The sequence below is a fragment of the Molossus molossus genome, unplaced genomic scaffold (assembly GCF_014108415.1).
Source record: "Molossus molossus isolate mMolMol1 unplaced genomic scaffold, mMolMol1.p scaffold_m16_p_12, whole genome shotgun sequence".
In the NCBI taxonomy this organism is placed as follows: domain Eukaryota; kingdom Metazoa; phylum Chordata; class Mammalia; order Chiroptera; family Molossidae; genus Molossus; species Molossus molossus.
Genome location: NW_023425347.1, coordinates 57,700,795 through 57,724,579, shown reverse-complemented (window position 1 = coordinate 57,724,579; position 23,785 = coordinate 57,700,795). Strand labels below are relative to the sequence as shown.

Here is a 23,785-nt window from a genome sequence, read left to right as displayed (position 1 = left end):
GGGTGGCAGCCACTCGATGTGTCCCTTTCATGTCGATGTTACTCTCTCTCTCTTCCTCTCTCTCCCTCCCACTCTATCTGTACAAAAAATGGAAAAATGTCCTCGGGTGAGGATAAAAAAAAAAAAAAGGAGAGGGAGGGAGGGAGGAGAGAGAGAGAGGAGAGAGAGAGAGAGAGAGAGAGATGGGGGTGGGTGATCATATCTGAGACAAGGCAGAATTCTAGTTTTGGTAAGGTTCAGACTATATCTTGTTTGCCTTTACTCCTAAGACATAGCCTTCTAGGTACCCCACATGAGCCTGGGGGTATTTACCAGTCCCCTCTCCCTGCTGAGAGCTGATCTCCATTTTTAGATCCTTAGTATTTTGGGCCTCTGAAATCTTTGCTTTGCTCTTCAGTGGTTTCCTGATTAGCTATTCTTCTTCTTCTTCTTCTTCTTATTATTATTATTAATTTGTTTTTGTTACATATGTTTCTCTTTTTCCCCCCATTGACACCCTCCTCCCCATCCCTTCTACCCCATCCCCAGCTTTGTTGTCTATGTCCATTGGTCATGCATACATGCATATAAGTTCTGTGGTTTATCTCTCTCCCCCCAACCCTCCTCCTCTGAGGTTTGTCAGTCTGTACCCCACCTCTATGTCTCTGGGTCAGTTTGTTTAGTTCACTACATTCCACAAATAAGTGAGATCATGTGATATTTGTCTTTCTCTGTTTGGCTTGTTTCACTTAGCATAATACTCTCTAGGTCCCTCCATGTCATCTCAAAGGATAAGAGATCTTTCTTTCTTACAGCTGCATAGTATTTCATTGTGTATATGTACCACAGTTTTTTTATCCACTCATCTACTGATGGACACTTGGGTTGTTTCCAGATCTTAGCTATTATAAATAGTGCTGCTATGAACATAGGGGTACAAATATTCTTTCTGACTGGTGTTTCAGGTTTCTTAGGGTATATTCCTAGAAGTGGGATCACTGGGTCAAGTGGCAGTTTAATTTTTAAATTTTTGAGGTAACTCCATAGTGTTTTCCACAGTGGCTGCACCAGTCTGCATTCCCACCAGCAGTGTATTAGAGTCCCCTTTTCTCCACACCGTCGCCAACACTTGTTGTTTGATGATTTGTTGATGGTGGCCATTCTGGCAGGTGTGAGGTCCTGATTAGCTTTTTAGCCTCCCTTCCCATTTTAGCATTGGAACTCAAGAGGTCCTTGGTGAAGAACCTGGCTCCGCTCAGGCTCAGTTTATCATGTAGTTCAGCTTTAGTTGTCTGTCCTCCCTGTTCAAAGCTATAAGACCTTATATCATCATATTCTGTAATAAGTAGAAAAGGATAACCATTCTTTGTATATATCTTTAAACACGCCATTGTTTTTCTCCAGGCAGAAGGTGTTCTTTCTCACCTTTAGTCCCTCATTTCTTGCCACCAATCTCACTAATTTTATCTTTCCAGATCAACTTCTGTGTAATACACATAGATATTCTATATATGCAAGATATATTATGTATGTGTATATTGTATTCAGTAACTCTAGTATAAAGGTATAAAAGGGCTTTGAGTTGAATAGACTTTCAGAACCACCTGATAGAAACTCACCAGTACATTCAGTTTTTCACTCACTCATTTATTCATTTATTATTCATTCATCCATTCAGTCAAATATTTTTAAATATCTACTCCATGATCCTCTATTGGGTAATGGGGTTTCAGAAGAGGACACAGCAGAAGACAGTCCATGCCCTGTAGAACTTATATTTTAGTGAGGGGAGATAGAAAATAAGTAAGTTATATAGTATGTGTGATATTTGCCATACAGAATATTAAGGCAGGGAAAATGGATAAGGAATTCAGGAGAGTGTGGGTTTGCAATTTTAGAGGAGTTGACCAGATAAGGCCTCATTAAGAAGGTGACCTTTGGGGAAACACTTTAGGAGGTGAAATAGCTGTCTAATTTTTCTTCTACATAGTGTGAAGAATAATATTAGGCTGTGGGTGATTAAATAAATATATTTAATGTATGACTTAATGTAATTTAGTGCCAACACATAAGAATTGTTAGAAAAATTATAGTTTTTTCCCCCAATTGTATGTTTTATGTACTTTTAGTCTGTGACCTTTGAAAGACTCCTTTTTAAAAAACTGTTTTTATTGATTTTAGAGGGAGAGAGAGAGAACCACTGAGCCAAGCCAGCCAGGGATGAAAGCTTCTCTTTAATAGCAATTTTTATAAGTGGTTATAAAACATTTAATTATTAATTGAAATTTTGTTGTGGCAAAGTGTCGTGTTTAAAAAAAATTTTTTAATCCTCACCCGAGGATATTTTTCTGTTTATCTTCAGATAGAGTGGGAGGGAGGGACAGAGAGGAGAGAGAGAGAAACTTTGATGTGAGAGAGACATATCGACTGGCTGCCTCCTGCACAAGCTGACCAGGGCGGGGGACAAACCACAACTGAGGTACATGCCCTTGACAGGAATTGAACCTGCGACTCATTGGTTCACAGGCTGATGTTCTAACTGCTGAGCCAAACTGGCCAGGGCTGCTGCTGTTTCTTTTTTATTTAAAATTTTTTGTTTTAGAAAAGAAAAAGTCACCCATAATTGCACTATTTTCTTTTCATATTTAGTTGTTTTCTGTATATATTTACATTATTTATAGTTGGTGAATCCAACCTTTTGTGTAATTATGTTTTGGAGAAGGGACGTGTACTTTTTCTACATAACATTATCATACATGTTTACTTTTTAAAACTGATTTCTTCTTTATAATTATCCATAAAATTTTAAATTTATTTTGAAGAACTACCATTTTTTAACATCCCCTTAATATTAGAAGTTTAGGTTAGTTAATTCAGTTACTTCTCACTTCTCCTTACAATATGTAAAGGAGACTAGCTTATCAAAACCCATTTTAGGCCCTGGCTGGTTTGGCTCAGCGGTTGGAGCATTGACCTGCAGACCAGAGAGTCCCAGGTTCAGTTCCTGCTAGACCCTTGCGGCTCGGGGCACGTACAAAATAAAACCAAAAAAACCATTTCATAGATGAAAATACTAGTTTGTCCCAAATTATACAGTTAGATAGTAGCAGAGGCAGGCTACAGCTTAGAGCACATTCTTTCAGTCATTCATTCATTCCTGAAATAGTTACTGAGCTCCTACCATATGCCACACTGCTACCAACAGGAGGAAACACAGTGGAAACGTTGCCCCCATAGAGCTTAGAATCTGGGCTTGGGTAGGGGCATGGTAGTAAACAAAAAATAACCCAGAAAGGTAGTTGTAGACTGTAAGAAGTGATGCAAAGGAGAACAAACGGGGCGATGGGAGCACACCGGGGGGTGGGCACTCAGAGTGCGAGGGCCAGGACCAGCCTGTCCAGCTCAGGCCTGAAGGATGAGAACAGGTGAGCTGGGAAATAAGTGATCAACAGGAAAGGGCTGGCATGTGGGGAGAATGGAGGTGGGTTGTTTAACGTGTCTGGGTCACACCAAGCGAAGAGTAGAGTGTTGTCAAATGAGGCAGGTGAGGAACACCAGGTGCTACAGGGCCAGGAGACCCACAGTGGTAATCCTGGTCTTTATTCTCAGTGCCAGGCAACAGCAGTGTGGAAGGATCTAAGCGGGGCAGTGTCTCCATCTGAGGCCAAAGATGTAAGTTTTTCCTCTTTCCTTTCAACTTTCTGATTAAGAAAATCATGTTTCACGGCCGTCATTGGTGTTCCTAAGGGTCTAGCTGTCTGTAGATGGTCACTCCGGTTACCACCCCATAGCCACCACTCTTGGAAGGATTGATTTAAGAAACATCTTCATATATGGTGGGCCAGTGGAGCTGTGGGGGAAAGGGAGGTGAAAGCAACTTACAGCGGCTCGAGCACTAGCTGTACTGCTTCTAGGAAGCTGTTAATCAGGACCCAAGAATGGTTTTCCCGCATCTGGGGAGACTTGCACTTTTAGGGATGGCTTTGTTGGTGAGTGTTTACAATTAAGATAATCACAGCATTGTGAGGGAGAAGCATTAAAGCCCATTCCAGTGACCTTTCTCTTGGACATCAATTGTGATATGGAGTGAACATCAGTAATATCCCTGTTGTAGGAAACAAAAGTACCAGAGCCTGTTCTCTGGTTTTGACAAGACAGGCTGACAGAATATGATTTAGGAAGGCATTAAATGGGAGTTTCCTCCCCACTCTGCATGAGCAAATACAGTGTTTAAGGCCGTGGGATGGCTGGGCCCTCCAGGAGTTGCTACTCTGTTACCAGGGTCAGTTCTTTGATTTAAATACATTATCTCCTTTATTTCTCACAATTACCCTGTTGGTCAGCAGCTATTTCCGTCTTTCTATTTTTAATACGTGGAAACTTAAGTGTCAGGCAGATAAAAGGACTTGCATAAGATCATATGTGGCTAGTAAGTGGCAAAGTCAGCGAAAAAATCAAGGGTTATTTGGCTTCTAAGTCTGTGCGATTATTCTTTTGACCAGAAAATATATGGACAAGACATAAAATTTAAAAGTTTTTGAAGTATGCGCTGCAAAAATTGTTTCCCTCCCATCCCAGTCCCCTTGCATTCTTTCCCAGAGGCATCCAACCTCTGTTACCAATTCTCAAGCATGTAATTTTATACTTTGCTAGTCTCAAATGACTATAACAGTGGTTATCGACTAGATTATTGATTAGGGCAGATGGTCTATCAGAAACATGAGAGAAGTTTTTCAAAATGCAGTTGCCTTCTTTTTTTTCCTCCTGACCAATATTCTGAGTCTGTAGGTTTGGGGTGAGGCCTCTAAAGGATATTGTGATCCCATCCTTGCCTTGCCCCGTTGAGAATCATTGCTCAGGTATTGCTAAAATGTCTTATGTGTATTTAAGGAAGTGTTACTTCTTTAAGATGAAGGAAGTTTATTGGGAGGAAGACATTTGAACTATACTCTGAAAAAACTGGGATTTCAGAAATAAGAACAGTGGATATTCCAGGTGGAGGAAATACCATGAACATAGGGAGAGAAAGAGTCATAATACAAAGTGTTAGATCAGGTGTTGAAGTCTCGGATATCACATGGACCAGACAGGTGACATAAATGATATCTGAGATTGTCAGTGACCACTGACACTTGACCTTGGTGTTAGGAAACTGAAGAGAACCTCCAATATATTTCTGTACAACAGAGCACATAGTGTGTATTTTTTGAACCTCCAGCATTAAAATTTTAGATGGGTGAGAAAAACTAATATAAAAATCAAGCTCCAAGGTATTGATTGATTGATTGTCTTGCATAACCTGAGTGAGCACACCTAACTTTCGAGGCCATTATGCTGGGTTTCACTCTTAGTTTCATAGGTGTAGCCTTGTCCTTAGGGTTTGTTTATTATTTGTGGTAAAGTTAGTATCTCTTTCCCCCTAATCTTTAAACATAAATGGCTATTTACTCTCTCTCTCTTTCTCTCTCACTAATCATGGGGTTCTTTCTGTTCTGTTTTATTTTGAGTTCAACATTTATAGACGCATTCTTCCCATGCCACTGACATATCTGTTCCTTTCCAGAAGTCCCTCACGCCTGAAGTAACATCATTTATATTCCCACTTGAGTGTTTTGATATCTTGTTTTAAGGTCCTAAAAGCAGAGCTTTGAGCAAAATGAATGAGCTGTGGTTTATTTCATGTCAGGTATCTCCAACTCATGGGTTGAAGACCTATAGGTTTGTTTGTTTGTTTGTTTTTGTATACGCCCCTAGTGGGAACCATACCTGGGACTCTCTGGTTCGCAGGCCAACGCTCCAACCGCTTAGCCAAACTGGCCAGGGTCCTATAGGTTTCTTGATCTCATTGATCTTTATCATTTTAGCACTGACATTAAATCACACCATGGTCATACTTTCCTTGGATACATTTCCTTGTACCCTGTACTTGTCATATTAAGATCATGACAATCCTGCTGCTCATTAGCTTTGTCAATTTCAATAGGACCCATTGCAAAGTGCATTGATTTTGTTTTTGTTTGTTTGTTTGTTTGTTTTTTATCCTCACGCGAGGACATTTTTCCATTTTTTGTTCAGGTAGAGTGGGAGGGAGAGAGAGGAACAGAGAGAGAGAGAGAAACATCGATGTGAAAGGAACACATCGAGTGGCTGCCACCCGCACAACCGACCAGGGCCAGGGACAAACTGCAACTGAGGTACATGCCCTTAGCGGGAACCGAACCCGGGTCTCTCAGGACCGCAGGCCGACGCTCTAACCGCTGAACCAAACTGGCCAGGGCGCAAAGTGCATTGAATAAGCATCAAAAAACATAACATTTGATGTGTGTGAAGATGTCTATCATCTGGCTGTTGCACCTGCTCCTGTCATTTTAGCACTGTCTGCTCTCTCTCTCTCTCTCTCTCTCTCTCTCTCTCTCTCTCTCTCAGAACACCAAAGGAATGGACAACTAATGAGACAGAGGAAATGGTTGATTTGTTTAGTTGCTAAATGCCGCTGAGACAGGTAATTAAACAGTTCTGCTCCTGCAGAGAAGCCTGCAGCAATGTAATGCAAAGTCTCAGAAACCCAGCTGTACTCAGATTTAGATTCAGAACTAATATTAGGTAGGCCTCTTTCAGATTGACAGATTTTGTAAACATCATTTCTGATTTATTTGCTCAGCATGATTAAAGATGGAGCATGTGTGTCTCGCTCATGGTTTTAAGTTTCCAGGGAGCGTGTTGTGTTTATAGATATGAGCTGGAATAGTCCTGAAGGGTTGAGCCTTGTGTCTGGTGAGCAAGGGATTCCATGGGTAAGCCTCTCTTGCTCCTCAGGGCTTCAACCTATTCTTGGTGTCAACTATTCTGTGGATGTGGGGTCAACCATGTGAATAGCAGGATTGGTAAAGGGGTGGAACAGGAGATTGGAATCAGTTCCCTCCTTAATCCTTTGGTTTTTTTGTGTGGGACACATTATTATATAAGTAGCAAAGATCTCTATGTACAGCAATATCTTTGTTTTAATTTGGGCACTTATTTCTATGCAGAAATTGCTACCACTGTCTACTCAGTTACTCAAACCAAAAACTTAGCAATTCATCTTTTTCACTTACCTCCCACAATGAGTCCCCAGGTGGGTCTTTGTAGGGCTGATTCATTCTTATCCTTCAAGTCTCACCTTAAATGTGTCCCCATCTCTGTGAAACCTACTCTGATCATCTTTCCAAAATGGCCTGCACCAATTACATCTGATGTCCTGACCCATATTAGTTCCTTCACAGCACTTACCACAATTCATAATTATTTGTTTATTTTTCATTTGTTTGCTTATTCATTTGTTTATTCATTTGTTTATTTTTCATTTGAATTATTTGCTTCCTTATTTGTCTGCTTGTATCAGCTTTCTCTCTTGCTTGTTTATTGTGTGTGTCCACACTAGATGTTAGTTCCACAAGGGTAGAGACTGTTTCTTTCATTTACCCTATAATTCCATCTCATAGTTCAAATCCTTACACATAGTTTATATTCTACAAATATATGCTAGAGAGCATGTGCAAAATAGATTGCAGATGAGTGGTATGCTGGTAAAACGTAGCTCGCAAAAAGAAAAGAGCAGTTCCAATTTGTAGCATTTACCGGTATCTGGTGTAAACAGTCCCGTCGTGGTAGATTTCAAGCTACCAAAATGACATCACTGAAACCTCGGAGCTGGGAAGGGATTCACAACAGCACTTCACTGTTGTGGGTTTCTTCATGGGAGCAGGACTGTGGCATTACCCAATCCAGCTGTATTTAGCAGCTAAACAAATCAGTCGTTTCATCTTTTTCAGTTCACCTTTCAGCGTCTCTAAGTTCTTAGAGAGTATTTCTACCATACACATATCACACATAGAAGTCACTGCAAGAACATGGATAAAATGTGTTAAAAATAATTAGGAAGTGGTGGATTTTGAGTAGTTATTACATTTATTTTTAGTATTATTTATTTCAGTGTAATCTTACATAATCTAATTTTTAATAATGAGTATATTTAACAAGTGGCTTGCAAAATTTCTGGAAATTGAACAATCTGCTCTTATAAGTAGGCTTCAGCACCCCGCTGGAGATGACTTGTGTAGACCACTGACCACTCTCTGCCCTAGTGGTTGGCTTATACACAAAAGAAGGGAGCGGGCGGGTAAATTGTTATTACAGAAACATTTCTCTGAGAGTTTTTATTCACCACCTACACCTCAAGAAGATGACACGAATGTCTCCTAGCTCAGCAGTCAGATTTGGTACAGTGACAAGACAAGAGGACAGGTGGCAGCAGTGAGAAATAAATCAGAAAGAGGGAATGAGGGCAACAACAATCTTTCTCTTCCATTTAGAGCGCTAGAACATCTTATTGCCAGAAGTGGTTGTAGCTTCTGAGGTGCCTGCTGGTCAGGAGCACTTACTTTTCAGAAAATTAGCCCAGGGCCAAAAATCATTTATGCCTATTTTAAGTCATTGAGGTCTTAGTCAGCAGGACTGCTTGCCACTTCAAATTTGTCTGTGTGTCTGTAGTGAGATGGAAATGAGCCCCAGGTGGTGTCTGAGGCAAGGCCTGTGGGACTCTGGGGACTCAGAGCAGAAGGCAGAAGGGAGGTGACAAGCTCAGAGGTCACAGAAAATAGGGAGCAGGAGGGAAAGAGCCACGCTGTGGTTGTATTGCTGCCTTGTGTGGGGTTTTCTCCTTATCACGTCTACAGTTGGGGGTAGACGGCTGTTTTTAGATAAACAGACTATTGATATAGGAAATACAAATCATAATCGGTACTATTTACCATAGTTGAGTTTATACAGTTGAAATGAGAAAGTCAAGGGAATGGAGTTTGGTGAATGCCTTTGACCTTCGCAGCCAACAACATCAAAACACTCATCTCTTTACTTTGACATTGGCTAGTTTCTTAGTTCTTGACCCATTTCCTAACTCATATAAATCCTTTTAAGCCAACAGCATCAGTCTTAGGGTGGAGTAATGATTACCTCTTATTATACACCCATACCTCCCCACAAATCAGAAGTTGTTTTTCACTTAAGTTGGTGAGACGGAGATCTTGAATGAGGTATCATCTTTCCTGGATTAGTTCAAAAAACATTTTTTTAATTAAAAAAAATTTTCAGTTACAGTCAAATAACATTTAATGAGCCCATGTTTAGTGCCCGGTACTGTTTCAGGGCCTGAGGTTATAGAGAGAAAAGATAAAACCCTGTACTCTAGCAAGGGGAGCAACCAAGAAAACAGACCTTTTAAACACGGTGTGTAGTGAGCCGTGATGGCAGTGTGCAGAGGGTGGCATTGGACCCCGGATGGACATCAGGAATTACCTTCTGGAAGTGACAGTGCTTTTGTACTGAAGTGTGCGTGGAAGTCAGAACAGAAAGAGGAGTTAGGACATTCTGGGAGATGGGAAGCCCCGCAGAAAAGGGAAGCAGAACCAACACTGGGAACCTGGGGAGTTAGGAGTGCCTGGAGTTTAGAACTGGAGGCAGGACTTTGTACACCTGCTGCTGTATTTTCAGGGAATCTAAAATGAAAAGAGGAATGAGGAGAAGACGACAAGCAACTTCATATTTTACTTGAGGCTGGTTTCCCCCTATGGTTCACTTTTTGGATTTTGGTGATCTGACTCAAGGGGTGGGGCTTTTATGTCAAATACCTGATGGGAAATGAACAGCCTGCTGTGTCCTTGCGGTGTTTGATATTAGTGCTCTCTTTTTTTGCAGCTCCTGCCCATTCACACTCTGAGGCTTGGCATGGAAGTTGATTCCTTCGATGGGCACCATTATATCTCTTCGATTGTTCCAGGTGGTCCTATTGATACACTGAGACTCCTTCAGCCAGAGGATGAGCTCCTTGAGGTAAAATTTATGAGGGATAGACAGGAACTTTTAAGCTCAAGGAAAATGTGTTCTCAATAAAAATCTACTGAGTTATATTATCATGAGTGCCGGTGAAATGTGACACTTAGAATGAAAAAAACTTTGGTGACTCTACTTAATATGGTATTGTGTACTTCAAGGTGGCTGAGGGATCGTAAGTGTTCTCACTACACACAGACATAAATGGTAACTGTGAGATGATGGAATTGTTAACTATCCTTATTGTGGTAATCATTTCACAATACATGTATGTCTATTGGATTATCACATTACATACCTTAAACTTACACAATGTTATATGTCAATTATATCCCAGGGAAGCTGGAAAAACTAAATAAAAGACAAAAATACTAACAGTTTATGTAATGATGAAGGAAGTAGGTAATATACTTTAACATCATTTTCTCCGTCTTTTGGGACTCCTGAGATGTCTGAGTGCTTGTTTAAATAATTGACTCAGAAAGAAGCTAATGTCCTATTTTATTTTGATAGCATAATTAGTATTTTTTTTGAACAAAATTCTTTTTTTTTCAATTTCTCTTTTTTGGTGTTAATCCTCACCCACTTTGTAAAGTGGATATTTTTCCATTGATTTTTTTAGAGAGAGGGACAGAGAAAGTGACATTCATGTGAGAGAGACACGTTGATTGGTTGCCTCCTGCATGACCCCCAACAGGGCTAGGGAATCAAACCTGCAACCCAGGTACATGCCCTTGATCAGAATTGAACCCATGACCCTTTGGTGTGCAGGCTGCCACTCTAACCGCTGAGCCAAACCGGCCAGGGTGCTAAATTCTTTTTAAGAATCTAATTCATGACCCTTATTTAAAACATGTAGTGACATTTACTAGCATGTTTTATCGATTATTTTTAAGAAAGACTAGAGCTGGGTGACCTTGGGCTTATGCAATCTGCACTGGTTTTCAGATTGTCTCCTTGGGACTCCCTTCCCACAACATGGTAGCCTCTAGTGGGCTCACTCAGTCTCCCAACCACTCTTCAGTCAGACAATTCTAGAACACTTCTCCTTTGACCTGATTGTCTTGAGAGATTTTGTTAGATTGGAAAGTTCTATAACTAATACCATGAACCCAATCCACACTGAAACCCCTAATTTTACATATAGGAAAATAAGACGTTGATTTCCTCCAACTTTATACACTGATAGAATCACTTTAGTTCATGTGTTCTAACTCCCATTTCACTTAAAAAAATAAAAAATAAACCCACAATACTACTTCCTAAGCTTATTAAAAAAAAATTTGAGGAATGGTCAGACTTAGAGAATACTACATAGAAGAGGCTTCTTTCTCCCCAAAGTTAGGAACCACAAGAAGCTCTAGGTTGGGTTTAATAGGATCACCTAGTAACCTTAGCCAAGATTAGAATCCCACGAGCCTTGATTGTAGACATTTCTTTCTAAATTTTTTATTTGCTCCAAGTGCAATGACAGGGATAGCAAACAGGTTTCTTGTTGAGTGCAACTGCAATTTTTTTAGGAGTGTCCAGCCACCAGGAAGAGTATGTTGAGTTTCAAGGTCAGAGGGCAAAGTGCTATGACTAATTGTCATAAGCTTGGGAGGGCAGGGTGTTGAAGTCCTGTTGTAAAATTTAGTTAGTTATTTTAGAGTTGTATAAAAAATGATATTGGGATGCTTTTTGGCAAATGAGTACCCTACATTTTACTGTGTCACTTATGATTTTTTATTTGTTCTGAATTATGTCTTTATTCCTGATTCACTGGGCATATAGCCTAGCTTTGTGGATATCAGACATGGTAATCTGTACATTGGAGACCATTTGGAAACCATTTCTCTAATATATAGTTGTTAGATATTGAGACATGTGATATATTAATTTGGGAGATGTAGAAATATGAGCAAAAACCAGTTTAGTTCACTTTTTTTCTGGTAAAGTATACATAACATATAATTTACATTTTAAACATTTCTGTGTATAATTCTGTGGCTGTAAGTATAATTCACTACTAGTATGTGGCAAGTGATAAAGAAATATTAGCTGGATCTGAGTGGAGCAATTATCAGTGACCCCAGCCATCAACTGAGTCGCCTGTGCCTTAGCCAAGATGAGAATCCCATGGGCCTTCAACCTTGTGATAGAATGTGCTATGATAAGGTAGCATAAAGACTTGCTGTTGAAAGTATAGATTTTTGGTGAAAGAACTTGGGATATAGAAAGAAGCACAGGTTTGAAAGTCAGAAGAGCTGCTTTTGGTTCCAAATTTGCCACAGCTTAACCATGTCCCTTGACCTGTCACTTATTGAGAATCAGTCTCTTCATCAATAAATGCCTACTTCACTATGTGCTTATGAGGATCTAACGGAGTATCATCCATGCAAACTATAAAGCATTACGTCACTGTGAGACATCAGCAATATTGTCACCAGGGAAAGGCATACACAGTCTCTATGGGATCGGATGAGCAAGGACTGAATGAGGTAATGTAGTGCTCAGTCCTTGTGCAGTATTATGTGCTCTGCAGATGAGCACGTGTAGGTGCGTCTTCTCATCACAGTATGAACAGTGGAGACTTGACAGCACTTTAGAGGGTCTCCAGTTGAAGGGCCTAGAGAAATATTGTGAACGCTAAAGTAAAAATTGGCTGCTTCTGAGTACCCAAATATAGACATTAAAAATAAAAGAATTTCTGTAAAGTTAGCCAAATAAACTACTAAGCTTAAAGTGTGTGTGTGTGTGTGTGTGTGTGTGTGTGTTTAATGTACTCCTTGGAGTTTAAAAGTGTGTGTGTGTGTGTGTGTGTGTGTGTGTGTTTAATGTACTCCTTGGAGTTTAAAACCAGAAACACAATACTATGCTTTGGGGTTAGAACACTGTGCCAAGTCTCAGCCCAGAGCAACTATTTACAACAGCCATAAATCCCCTTAGGTAGGAGCTGGTAATGGGAAATGTGACCAATCCCTTCAGCGATAGAGCACAGGGAGGAGGACTACCAGGCACTGCTATAATAACTGGAGACAATTCCAATGAATAAATAATGAGCTAAATAAATATTTAAATGTACTCCAAGATGAAAACCTGAAAAGTGATTTTCTAATTTGTTGAAGTCATGTGAGACACAGACTGATACTGTGCTTGTTTTATTTTCAGTGTAGGTTACTGCCCATTTGGTTGGTTTTAGAACTTTCTGTGCTCTGGCACTGGTTTGCACCATGGACATGGTGTGACCAGTGATGGGTAGCTCCCTTGCCCATTTCTGTGTGAAGATTGGCTTGTAATTCTTTCAAGGAAAACCTTTCATCTGCTGCTGAACTTGCCATCCCCTGGGCCCTTTATCAGTCATAAAGTCTTGGGAGATGATACTTACTTTTCCACTAGGGTTAGCTCCCTGAAGCACATGTGGGTCTCTTTACTATGTAGTGATTTCTTTGTAAATAATTAAGAGGCAGAGAGATTGTCTGGCCTGATGGCTAAGTGCTTGGTGTGCTGCAGGCCTGAGAGTGGTTCCCAGGGACAACTGATTGGGGACTCAGATCACTGCTGATGGGATGCTTCCAACAACCCACTGTGCTCTTCTTCTCTGGGCAATGACAGACTTTGTGGAAAGGCGGCCCTGCCCGATATCTGGACATGAGCACTGCACCTGTCACAAATTAATGCCAGACCAGAAATGTCTTCTAAACTGATAATGTTGCTGAACCCTCCCAGGAAGGTCGAGTTAGATGTGAAAAGATTATTTGTTGCCCGGATTGTGTTCATGCCTCAGCCTTTTGGGAGTAGCAGGCAGATCAGCTTTTTGTGAGTTTTAGTCAGAACTGGCAGGGCTCCTTGAGCTGAAGTCATATATGTGGAAAGTTGGAATAGACATCTTTATAGATCATGTTTGGTGCAAAATATTGTTCTTATGCACTACAAAGAATATTAAATTTAGATACTTTTTGGTGATATGCATTATTCATTATTAAGGAATAGTTATCTTTTTATTCTTTTAAACACATAAAATAATTTGAAAACCTGACACTTTCCACAATTGATGACTGTGTCAGCAGAGTGTGTAAGATAGAAATGATGCAGTGTTATTTGCACTTTTCTAATGAAGTGATTTTTCTCAGCCTGGCATTAAGAGTTTATGGGATATGAAAGAAAATTGTGACTGAGGCTAAATTTTGACAGCCTAGTAGCCTAGACTTTGTTACCTACATGTTGTAAGTTCAGCAGCTATTAACAGCCCTAAAATTAGTGTTAATATCTGTAGTGATATTCTTACAAAATGAAACAGCAAGAGGAAATGGTCTTAAGAAGGCTGTAACTGGCCCTGGCCAGTTTGGCTCAGCGGTTAGAGCGTCGGCCTGCGGTCCGGAGAGTCACAGGTTCGGTTCCCGCTAAGGGCACGTACCTCGGTTGCAGTTTGTCCCTGGTTGGTCGTGCGGGTGGCAGCCACTCGATGTGTCCCTTCATGTCGATGTTTCTCTCTGTCTCTCCCCTCCTCTCTCTCCCTCCCACTCTATCTGTACAAAAAATGGAAAAATATCCTCGGGTGAGGATTAAAAAAAAAAAAAAAAAAGAAGGCTGTAATTGTGCCCGGCCGGTGTGGCGCAGTGGTTGAGCATTGACCCATGCACCAAGAGGTCGCCAGTTTGAATCCTGGTCAGGGCACGTGCCCACGTTGTGGGTCCAATCCCCAGTGGGGGGCATGCAGGAAGCAGCCAGTTGATGTTCCCTCTCCTTGATGTTTCTTTCCCTCTCCCTTCCTCTTTCTCTAAAATCAATAAAGGAAAAAAAAAAAGACTGTAGATGATATTGAAAGTGTTTAAGGAGAGATGGGTAGAAGTAGATGAGAGAATACAACATTGGCATATAGAAAGGAAAAACGAGGGAGGTATGAAAAATAGGCAGATTGCATACCTAGTAAAAATGGTACTCTGCCCACATTTTATGCTTGATTCACCCAAGTTCAGTAAAGGTTTAGCCTTAGTTTTTATAAATTGTAAGGATTTCTAATGTTTTTAGTTACTACTAAAATAATGTTAAATTTAGGTCTTTTGTTTACAGGGGAAGTAAAACACTATCCTATTTTCATTTTGATAAGTTGATATAATCCAGAGGTTTTTGTTTGTTTGTTTTTTCATTTAAAGCCTCCTTAATTCTGACTTACCCTTGTCTTTCTAGGTCAATGGTGTGCAGCTCTATGGGAAATCTCGCCGAGAAGCGGTCTCCTTTCTTAAAGAAGTGCCACCCCCTTTTACCTTGGTTTGCTGTCGACGGTTGTTTGATGATGAAGCCTCTGTAGATGAACCAAGAAGGACCACTGGAGCCTCTCTTCCTGAGATGGAGGTACTAAATGAATGTCCTGTGGTTCCCACAGGCATGCCTATTCTTCAGGGGTACCCCAAGAGTGTATTACAGTGTGAAGAGAGAGAAAACATTTCCCCCTTCTTTTATTTGACTACAGTAACTCTCAAAGGCAGTGATACATAGCTTTCAAATTGTTACTTTTCTTTTACTGTCATAAAATTTCTCTTTTTTTCCCTTGCAGTATTGTAACATTATTGTGTATGCACTTGGATTTTAGAGACCCCTCCATTTTTTTTTTTTTTTTTAGTATGTGCCTGGGCTCAATACTTTTAGCTCCCAGTTTCACTTAGTTCATCTTAATAAGTTTAAGATGTCGGCGAGTGTTGAATATCTAATGGACTTCCCCTTTTTCAGAGCCTTAAAAATATGAAGATCTATGACCAATTTCGAAGTGAGTCTAAAAACTGCTGTAAAAGCCTTCAGAAGGTCAGAGAATAAAATAACACTTGCTGTGCTCTTGGTACTCTGTTTTAAAAGAGCAGTGCAATTATGAAAACAGTTTTAAGCACAGGCTTTGTCATCTTATGCCATTTGTAACCTCATCTTTTATGCCACTTCCACCTTCCCAGACTCTTCTAGATTATAATTCCATTAATACATGTTTAGATGCATGGGCCTCCCCTTGCACCGGCTTATGGTCTGAATTTCAAAATATAGGGACTCTAATCCTACTCTACCGCTTAAAGATTGTGAATCTTTGAGCAATACCTGGACTTTCTGTTCATATTGAACAGAAAAGTGGGGAGACTTAGAGGAGTTAGCCACCCTGTCAGTTTGTATGAGGAGGAGATGAAGTAATGTATGTGAAGTTCTTGGCACAATGCCTTGCACGTGGAAAGTGCTCAGTAAACGTTCTTGGCACACACCCTGCTGGTGTGGCTCAGTGGACTGAGCAGCATCCCATGAACTGAGAGATCCTGGTTCAATTCTGGTTGGGGCATGTGCCCTGGTCGTGGGCTCGATCCCCAGTAGGGGGCGTGCAGAAGGCACCCAATCAACATTTCTCTCTCACATAGGTGTTTCTATCTCTCTCTCCCTTCCTCTCTCTCTAAAAAGTCAATTAAAAAAAAAAGTTCTTGGCACAATGCATTGCACGTGGAAAGTGCTCAGTAAAAGTTAGCGTTAGCTATTCTTGACTCCTCCAGTTCACCCATCTTTGTTTTCTGATATTCGAAAGGGCGGAAGTATCTAGCATAGCACTGTCTTCAAGTCACAGACACCCACTAGGCTTGTTTTTACCAGGAAACCGTCAGCTCCTGTGGGCAGAGGACATATCTTAAAATTATTTTCTATCTCATAGTTTTTATTCTTTACAGAGCATATAAGTGCTTAGTAAATTATTGACTGAGAAACTTTTTTTAGATGTTTTTCTTTAATAAAACATACTTCAAAGAAGAAACTCTAATACCACACTTTTAAAAAAAATTCTTGTTATCTTTACTGAAATTAAATGTGGGTGATGGCTTACCTCTAAAGGTTGATAAAAATGTCTTTAATCTAATCTTACAAGGTGTGTAAATCACCAACCCAGCTTGCTGACTCTGTCCTCCCATCTGTCATACTTGACCACAATGGGTAAACTACAGCTCTGAATTATGCTAAATGTCAACCTTGCTGCCCATTAGTTGATTGCTTTCCATTCTATGAACACAGGAGTTATGCAGAATTGATTGTATCAAAGTGATATATTTCAGGTTGGAGAATAATATCTTGTATACCTTAGATGCCTTGAAATCTCGATAAACTTGGGTTTTATAATTATATGTGGATTTTTAATTCCTGGCTCTCTTTTCCATCTGTCTCTTTGTTCATTTATCCCAATACCATCTTAGGTTCTTAAACTCTATCTGGTGAGGCAGCTCAGCCAAAATTCTAATGCTCATTAATCAATGAGGGTATTAAATGCCCCAGTAAAACATCAATCATGTTGTATTAACCATTGGAACTTTACTTTTTATTGGAAAGGATGAGTGTTTTCTTTTTAAGTGTATCATTTCCTCACATCAGGCTGCTATATACAGAGGTTATTGATCCAGAACATTCCCACTAATTTCAAGTTTTGTAACTCAAGAGCCAAGAAATTGTTGCCATGTTTAGAGTCAATCCACCATGGATTGAGTATTGACTTTCCATATCCTGCAGGAAAAGTTTGAGATCTGGACCAATCCTAATGAAAACATGTGTGTGTGTTAGCTATGGTGCCCTACTCTTCTGTGTTAGAAGGGTTCCCCCCAACTTTGATTCCCTTAAATGGATTTTCTTATACAGTTCACTCAAAATTATATTTGTAGAAATAATACACTTTCATTTTATTTACTGGGACTACCCAAAGTCTCAAGAAGTCTACTTAAAAAAATTATTTAGTTCATATCTTAATTTTTTTAAAAAGGAGTTTCATGAGAAAGCCACTAAAAGATGGATGATTTATTAATATATGATCAAACATTTGTCGAGTGGCTGTTGTGAGCCAGGCATTATTGTGGGTGGAGTGGATAACCATGGTAAAGTCTATGGTAGCCTGCACAGTTTTCATTCTAACCTGTTGCTAGAGCTACAAAAAAAAAAAGATAATTCTTGAGCTTCAGGTAGAAATTCATAGTATTTTAGGGAAGTTAAATCATATAAAAACAATAATACAGTGCTATAACTAGTATAAAGACATAAGGTTAGAGCAAATATTCTTTTTTTAAAATATGTTTTAATTTATTTTAGAGAGAAAGGGAGAGGAAGAGAACCATTGATCAGCTGCCTTCTGCACACCCTCTACTGGGGATCAAGCCTGCAACCCAGGCATGTGCCCTGACTGGGAATCGAACCAGCAACCTCTGGGTACATAGGACAAATCTCAACCAACTAATTCATACCGGCCAAGGCTGGAGCAGCTATTCTTTCTCTGCATAGTTGACTCATTGACCCTGTATCATTTAGCTTCCTTGAATTTCATATGGCAGTGACTCTTTTCCCTGAAAGGAGGGGAAGGCTGGAATAGGGGGTGTAAGGTCAAGGAAAATAACCAAGGACCAGTGTACTGGATAGTTGCTGATCTACTTCCTCCAAGATTAGATTTTCATTATTTCAACTCAGTGATTTTTATATTTTTAGACTTACATGATTCCCAAAGACTTGGATTTCTTTTCACCTTATTTTTTTAGTACAGTTTTTTTTTCTTGAAAACTTCTAGGAGCCAACAGAAGTGGTTTCTCTGTGTCCTGTCCTGGCCTCCCTCTGTGTGGGCATCTTTATCTCTTACTATAATTACAAATTCAGGTACTGCTACTTAAATATCTTATAAGCTTTGACTTTATATGATGTTTTCATTTTTCCTTAAATTGCATATTTTTCCTTTTATGCTTCTAATGGGATGACAGAACTCATTGAAGTATAAGAGGTCAGTGTTAATACTTTGAATGAAATTGGTACTTTACATTAAAAAAACCTATATGAACAGTCTGCATTCTTAAGTGCTTGAATTTTCATAAAGATCTTATACCAGAGTGTATGCGCCCCAGTGCATGCCCCTTTTGAAGAGACTGGAAAGAAAAACTATGCATGCCAAAGAGAAACCCCAGTTTGAGAAGAAGCTATGAGATTCCTGATACATTCTTTTCAGAGTTGAAGGGACAGTGTTTTGAAGCATTTATATTTTTTGGTATTTCAGGCTGATCACAATGTAGATGTCAACACTGAAGAAGATGATGATGGGGAATTAGCACTATGGTCTCCTGAAGTCAAGATTGTTGAACTAGTGAAAGATCATAAAGGCTTGGGATTCAGCATTTTGGATTACCAGGTATAAGAACCTCTGTAGAATTTTTTGGAGTGATTAGCTTGTATTAACATTATATAAAGTAGTCATTGTTTAAAGCACCCACTGACTTAGACAAAACTAAATGACTTGATGTATAACGCTACTGTCCAAAAATGAAGTATCATATTTTGCATTGCTACCTTGACAATTGATAGCTCCCTTAGTAAATAAAATGATGGATGATATAATAACTGGACAATAAGGGAAGCAATACATTGGATGCTTTTAGAGACTGGAACTTGATGCATTTTTTTATAGGGAGGGTTTTCTCCCCCAGCTTTATTGAGATATATTTCACATACTATAAAATTCATCCATTTAAAGCATACGGTTTGGCTCCTTTTAGTATATTCAGAGTTGTGCAACCATCACCACAGTCTAATTTTAGAACATTCCCATCACCCCCGAAAGAAACCCTGTACATATTTGCAGTCATTACCAGTTCTACTCCTCCCCCTCCCCTTCACATGGAGGTTTTTACAGTTTTGCTTACCTATTAATCTTAATGAGCTTAATTAAGTAGGAATGTGAAATTTCTACTTGGTAAAATTATATATTTATATTTAATAATGGGACACATGATGTTTATGTGTTTATATGTACCCCAGATATGACTAGGGTAAAGTTACTGATACATGTGGGGGAGGATGTAAAAGGTCACAATAAGATGCCTGTATATCTTACCAGTTTACCAATTTTAGTACTTCTAAAGCTTCTGATTATTATGGGGAATTAAAACTGCTGGCAAGAGATCGCTTCACTTTTAAGATGCATATTTTAATACATTTGTGCTGCCTAAACACATTGTGGTTTAATAAAGCAAAATGTCTTCTATCAAAGCACATAAAATGCCAAGAGATATAAAAATCAATTCTTTTGTTTTTAATATAATAAGGCAATCGGGAATAGATTAAAAGAAAAATACTTTAAGCATTATGTAAGACATTAAATTCCATATTTTGGCAGTGTGATTTAAGATTACTGAAATAGATTATATCGCTTTCATTTTTGCTGGCATATTTCTGTGCCAGATAACCTTCTTCGTTATTAGAACTTCTCTTTGGAATATTATTGAATTATGAGTTGTTGATTCCAAATAATGCACATTTGGGGAAATATTTTTATGAAAATATTAATACTGTATGATTCTGGAAGTTTATATATTGGTTAATATTAGAACAAATGGCCAGTATATATCATTATTTTCCTCCCCAGTGTAGTTCTATTACCTAGCTCATGGTAGGTGATTAACAAATATTTGCAGAATGAGTACATAAAGTTTAGGTTAGCCAAAATTAATTGGGACTAAATGAGTACATTCAGTGGGATTTCTTGTTAACCATTTTGATAATAGGGGTTTAGTTTAGAAGACACCTTTCAGATGTGGTCTTAGATATGCAGCTACATTTCCATTATTATTGGAATTTCTCTCTATATGTATTTGCATTCTTATATAATAAATGTATCATAATGGTTGCTTTTATCCTGTTAAATGACATCATCTACAAGTTTTATATTTTGAATAATGCACATTTAAAGCAGACAAATGCTACCCTGTTGGTGTGGCTCAGGGGATTGAGTGTCATCCTATGGACTGAGAGGTCCTGGTTCAATTTCTGGTCAGGGCCGGGCTCAATCCCCAGTAGGGGGCATGCAGGAGGCAGCCAATCAATGTATCTCTCTCCCACTGATGTTTCTATCTCTCTCTCTAAAAAATCAATTTAAAAAACATATTAAATATATATATATAATAAATAATCCAGACAAGTGCTTCAGACATTAAAAAAGAAACTTCAGTAAAAGATGGAAAGAAAAACTTGATAGTCCTTAATTTAATCCCTAGTTAACAGAGACATTTCTTTTTAAATCCTCACCTGAGGATATGTTTTTATTGATTTCTGAGAGAGTTGAAAGGAGAGGGAGAGAGAGAGAGAGAGAAATATCCATGTGAGAGTGAAACATCGATTGATTGCCTTACATAAGCACCCCAACTGGGGATCAAACCCACAAATTGGTGTGTGCCCTGACCAGGAATAGAACCCATGACCTTTCAGCATATGGCACAATGTTCCAACTGAGCCACTCCAGCAAGGGTTGGACTTTACACTTCAGTGTTCTGAACTTTACACTTTAAAAAATATATGTAGTCAGTTCTAACTATAGAATGTTGTTTTCTTTACTGTATTGCTATAGGAATGCATTGTAACATACCTTTCGTTTTTAAATTTTTTATTTATAAAATTCTATGGTCCCCTCCATCTTCCTCCCAATCATCACTACATATACACTACTGATATATATATATTTCTGAACGAATTATATATAGTAGTTTTGCTGCAAAAGAAGTGTTATTCTTTTTGTCTTTGTGCTTCATGAAGAACTAATAGAAAACTACTTCATTTTCTAAATGCTACTTCGATTTACGTTAAAGGGCTCAGCTTATTTACTTTTGTAGCTAAACTTTAGCAGATGTCTAAAATTGAATGTTTTTCTTAAGTCACTCTTAAGTACACTTATAGTTGTATACAGCACATTTTCACCATTTGTCAAGTGGTATATTGTACTGCTTTTCACTCTGACATTTATTTTATTTTTCTTAAAGATTTGTAGAGAGAGAGGAAGGGAGAAGGAGAGAGAACGAAACATCACTGTGAGAGTGTAACATTGATTGACTGCCTCCTGCATGTTCGCTACTGGGGATCCAGCCTGCAACCCAGACATATGCCTTTACTCTGAATCAAACTGGCAACCTTTCTGTGCATGGGACGATGCCCAACCAACTGAGCCACACCAGCCAGGGCTCCACAATGGCATTTAGATGGCATGTAAACATAATTTAAAATTTGATTTTGGTCAAGTTAGTTAAGTGGTTATACCATGCCTTGTTGTTACTAGGTAATAAATTCTAAAGTTTGAAAATATTTTTTACAAGACCAGGTGAAGGTTTAGCAAAACCATAAAAGGCCATGTTCCTGGTTATTACCGTATTTGACGCATACTGTATGAATTCATTCGGTAGCTGAATAGGAGGGTGCAGATCCTCACTCCCACCCTCAGGCTTAGCATATTTGGAATAAGTATGGTAGAAACACCTTGGCCACCTTGGCCATGGGAGAACGTGTTCGTAGAGTGGGAGAGCTCTAGGCTGGAGAGAATCTGCATTAGCAGTATTGAAGGGATTGAAAATTTACTTTGGAATATTAATTTTAGTTAACCACTCTTCTCACTAATGGGTTTTTCTCTAGAATAACATAAAATTCTTCAAGAGCCTGACAAAATTATTCATGACATCTATATCATGGGTGCCTATGCAATTTCTTTATCTATGAAATGCGATGATAGGGTCCTGCTCAAAGGATTGTTGTGGGTTAAGTAGATTAGTGTGTAAAGAAGTGGAAATGTTATATTATTCAAATGTGAGTATGTATTATTAATAATGATTTAATTTAAAAATAAAAACAAAAAAGTTCTGATATTTTCCTCAAAATGGAGCCATACAATATGTATGTACTCTATCCATTTTCAACTACCTTGTGAGATTAGGAAAATTAATAAATTAGACGTCTGTGTTTAGAAAAGCCTAAATTTAATTGTCAAATTGCATTTTAGAATGCAGCCAACTCTTGATGAGCCATATGTAAATTATCCAGTTGTGGATTACTGGCCAAAAATTTACTTTCTACATAAATCAAACTAAATTTTAGGAAAAGATGAGTGAACCAATAAAGGATCTTGAGTTGGCCATGGAAATACAGGGTAGCTATCTGGACAAGTGATTCCGTGATTAACTATTGATAGAAGTTGTAAAGCTGAGCAGAGAAAAGAAGCTTGCCTATCTACTAAACAGTTCTGTAGTTCAATCACATGGCCAAAGAGCGCAGTATGGAAATTCATTTTCATGAAAGGCATTTTAAATAGATTGGAGCAAAGGAAAAGGAGACAGCAACAAGGAAGACAATATATATGAATCAGGTTGTAAGTCTTCTCATTAGGTTTTAGGGTAAAGTGATAATAGCTTAATTGGCTGTGATTTGAGTGAAGATAGAATATTTCTTAATCTCAAATATTCTTAGGCACTACTCCATGTAGTGGCTAGTTAAAACCCTGTCCTGTATATGTACTCTATTAGAAGAGTCATTGGTTGGTCACTGTAATGTCATGCCTTATAGGACTGTGTCATGGAAAACATCAATGTGCATAATTTGTCAAAAGCATAAATATTGTGGCTATGTACACTCTAAGCAACATAAAACTTCAGAAATTTGGTTATAAGCTCTTGGAGTATAGTTTCTTGCCAGTTTCGAGCTGTGGTTTACATATTGTGCCCTAGTTATCTTTAGTTCCCTAATATCTATGTGTAATATCTTTATTCCTTGGAATATTACTAATACTCATACTAATATTAATCCTAATATTTTTACAAATAAAATTAATACAGATTAAGTAAGAACAGCTAACATTTATTGAGTGTTTACTCTTTCCTAGGCACTGTTTTAATTGCTTTATGTATTCCTCGAAAGAACCATAGGAAGTACTTTCTCTTATTATCCTCATTTTAGAATCGAGGAGCCTGAAGCACAGAGAGGTTAACTAGTCCAGGTTCACACAACTAGTATGTGGCAGAACTAGAATTTAACTCAAACAGTTGGCTCCCAGCATCTATGCTTTTAACTACCACATTCTACTGCTCCATATCTTATGACAGTTGCTTCCATGTGCATTTTATTACCAGGAATCCCTGCAATAAATTTATCACAGCAGATTTTTCTATTTTTC

The 23,785-nt window shown here is 38.7% G+C and overlaps 1 protein-coding gene across 1 annotated transcript in view; it reads left to right on the top strand.

Moving 5' to 3' along the window:
* PATJ (PATJ crumbs cell polarity complex component) overlaps positions 1-23,785 on the top strand; it is a 332,328-nt gene that overhangs the window by 63,407 nt on the left and 245,136 nt on the right. The window contains exons 15-17 of the mRNA XM_036256685.1: positions 9,712-9,846; positions 15,016-15,180; positions 18,860-18,991. Coding sequence (XP_036112578.1) covers positions 9,712-9,846; positions 15,016-15,180; positions 18,860-18,991 — 432 coding nt within the window. The remainder of the gene's footprint in view (positions 1-9,711; positions 9,847-15,015; positions 15,181-18,859; positions 18,992-23,785) is intronic.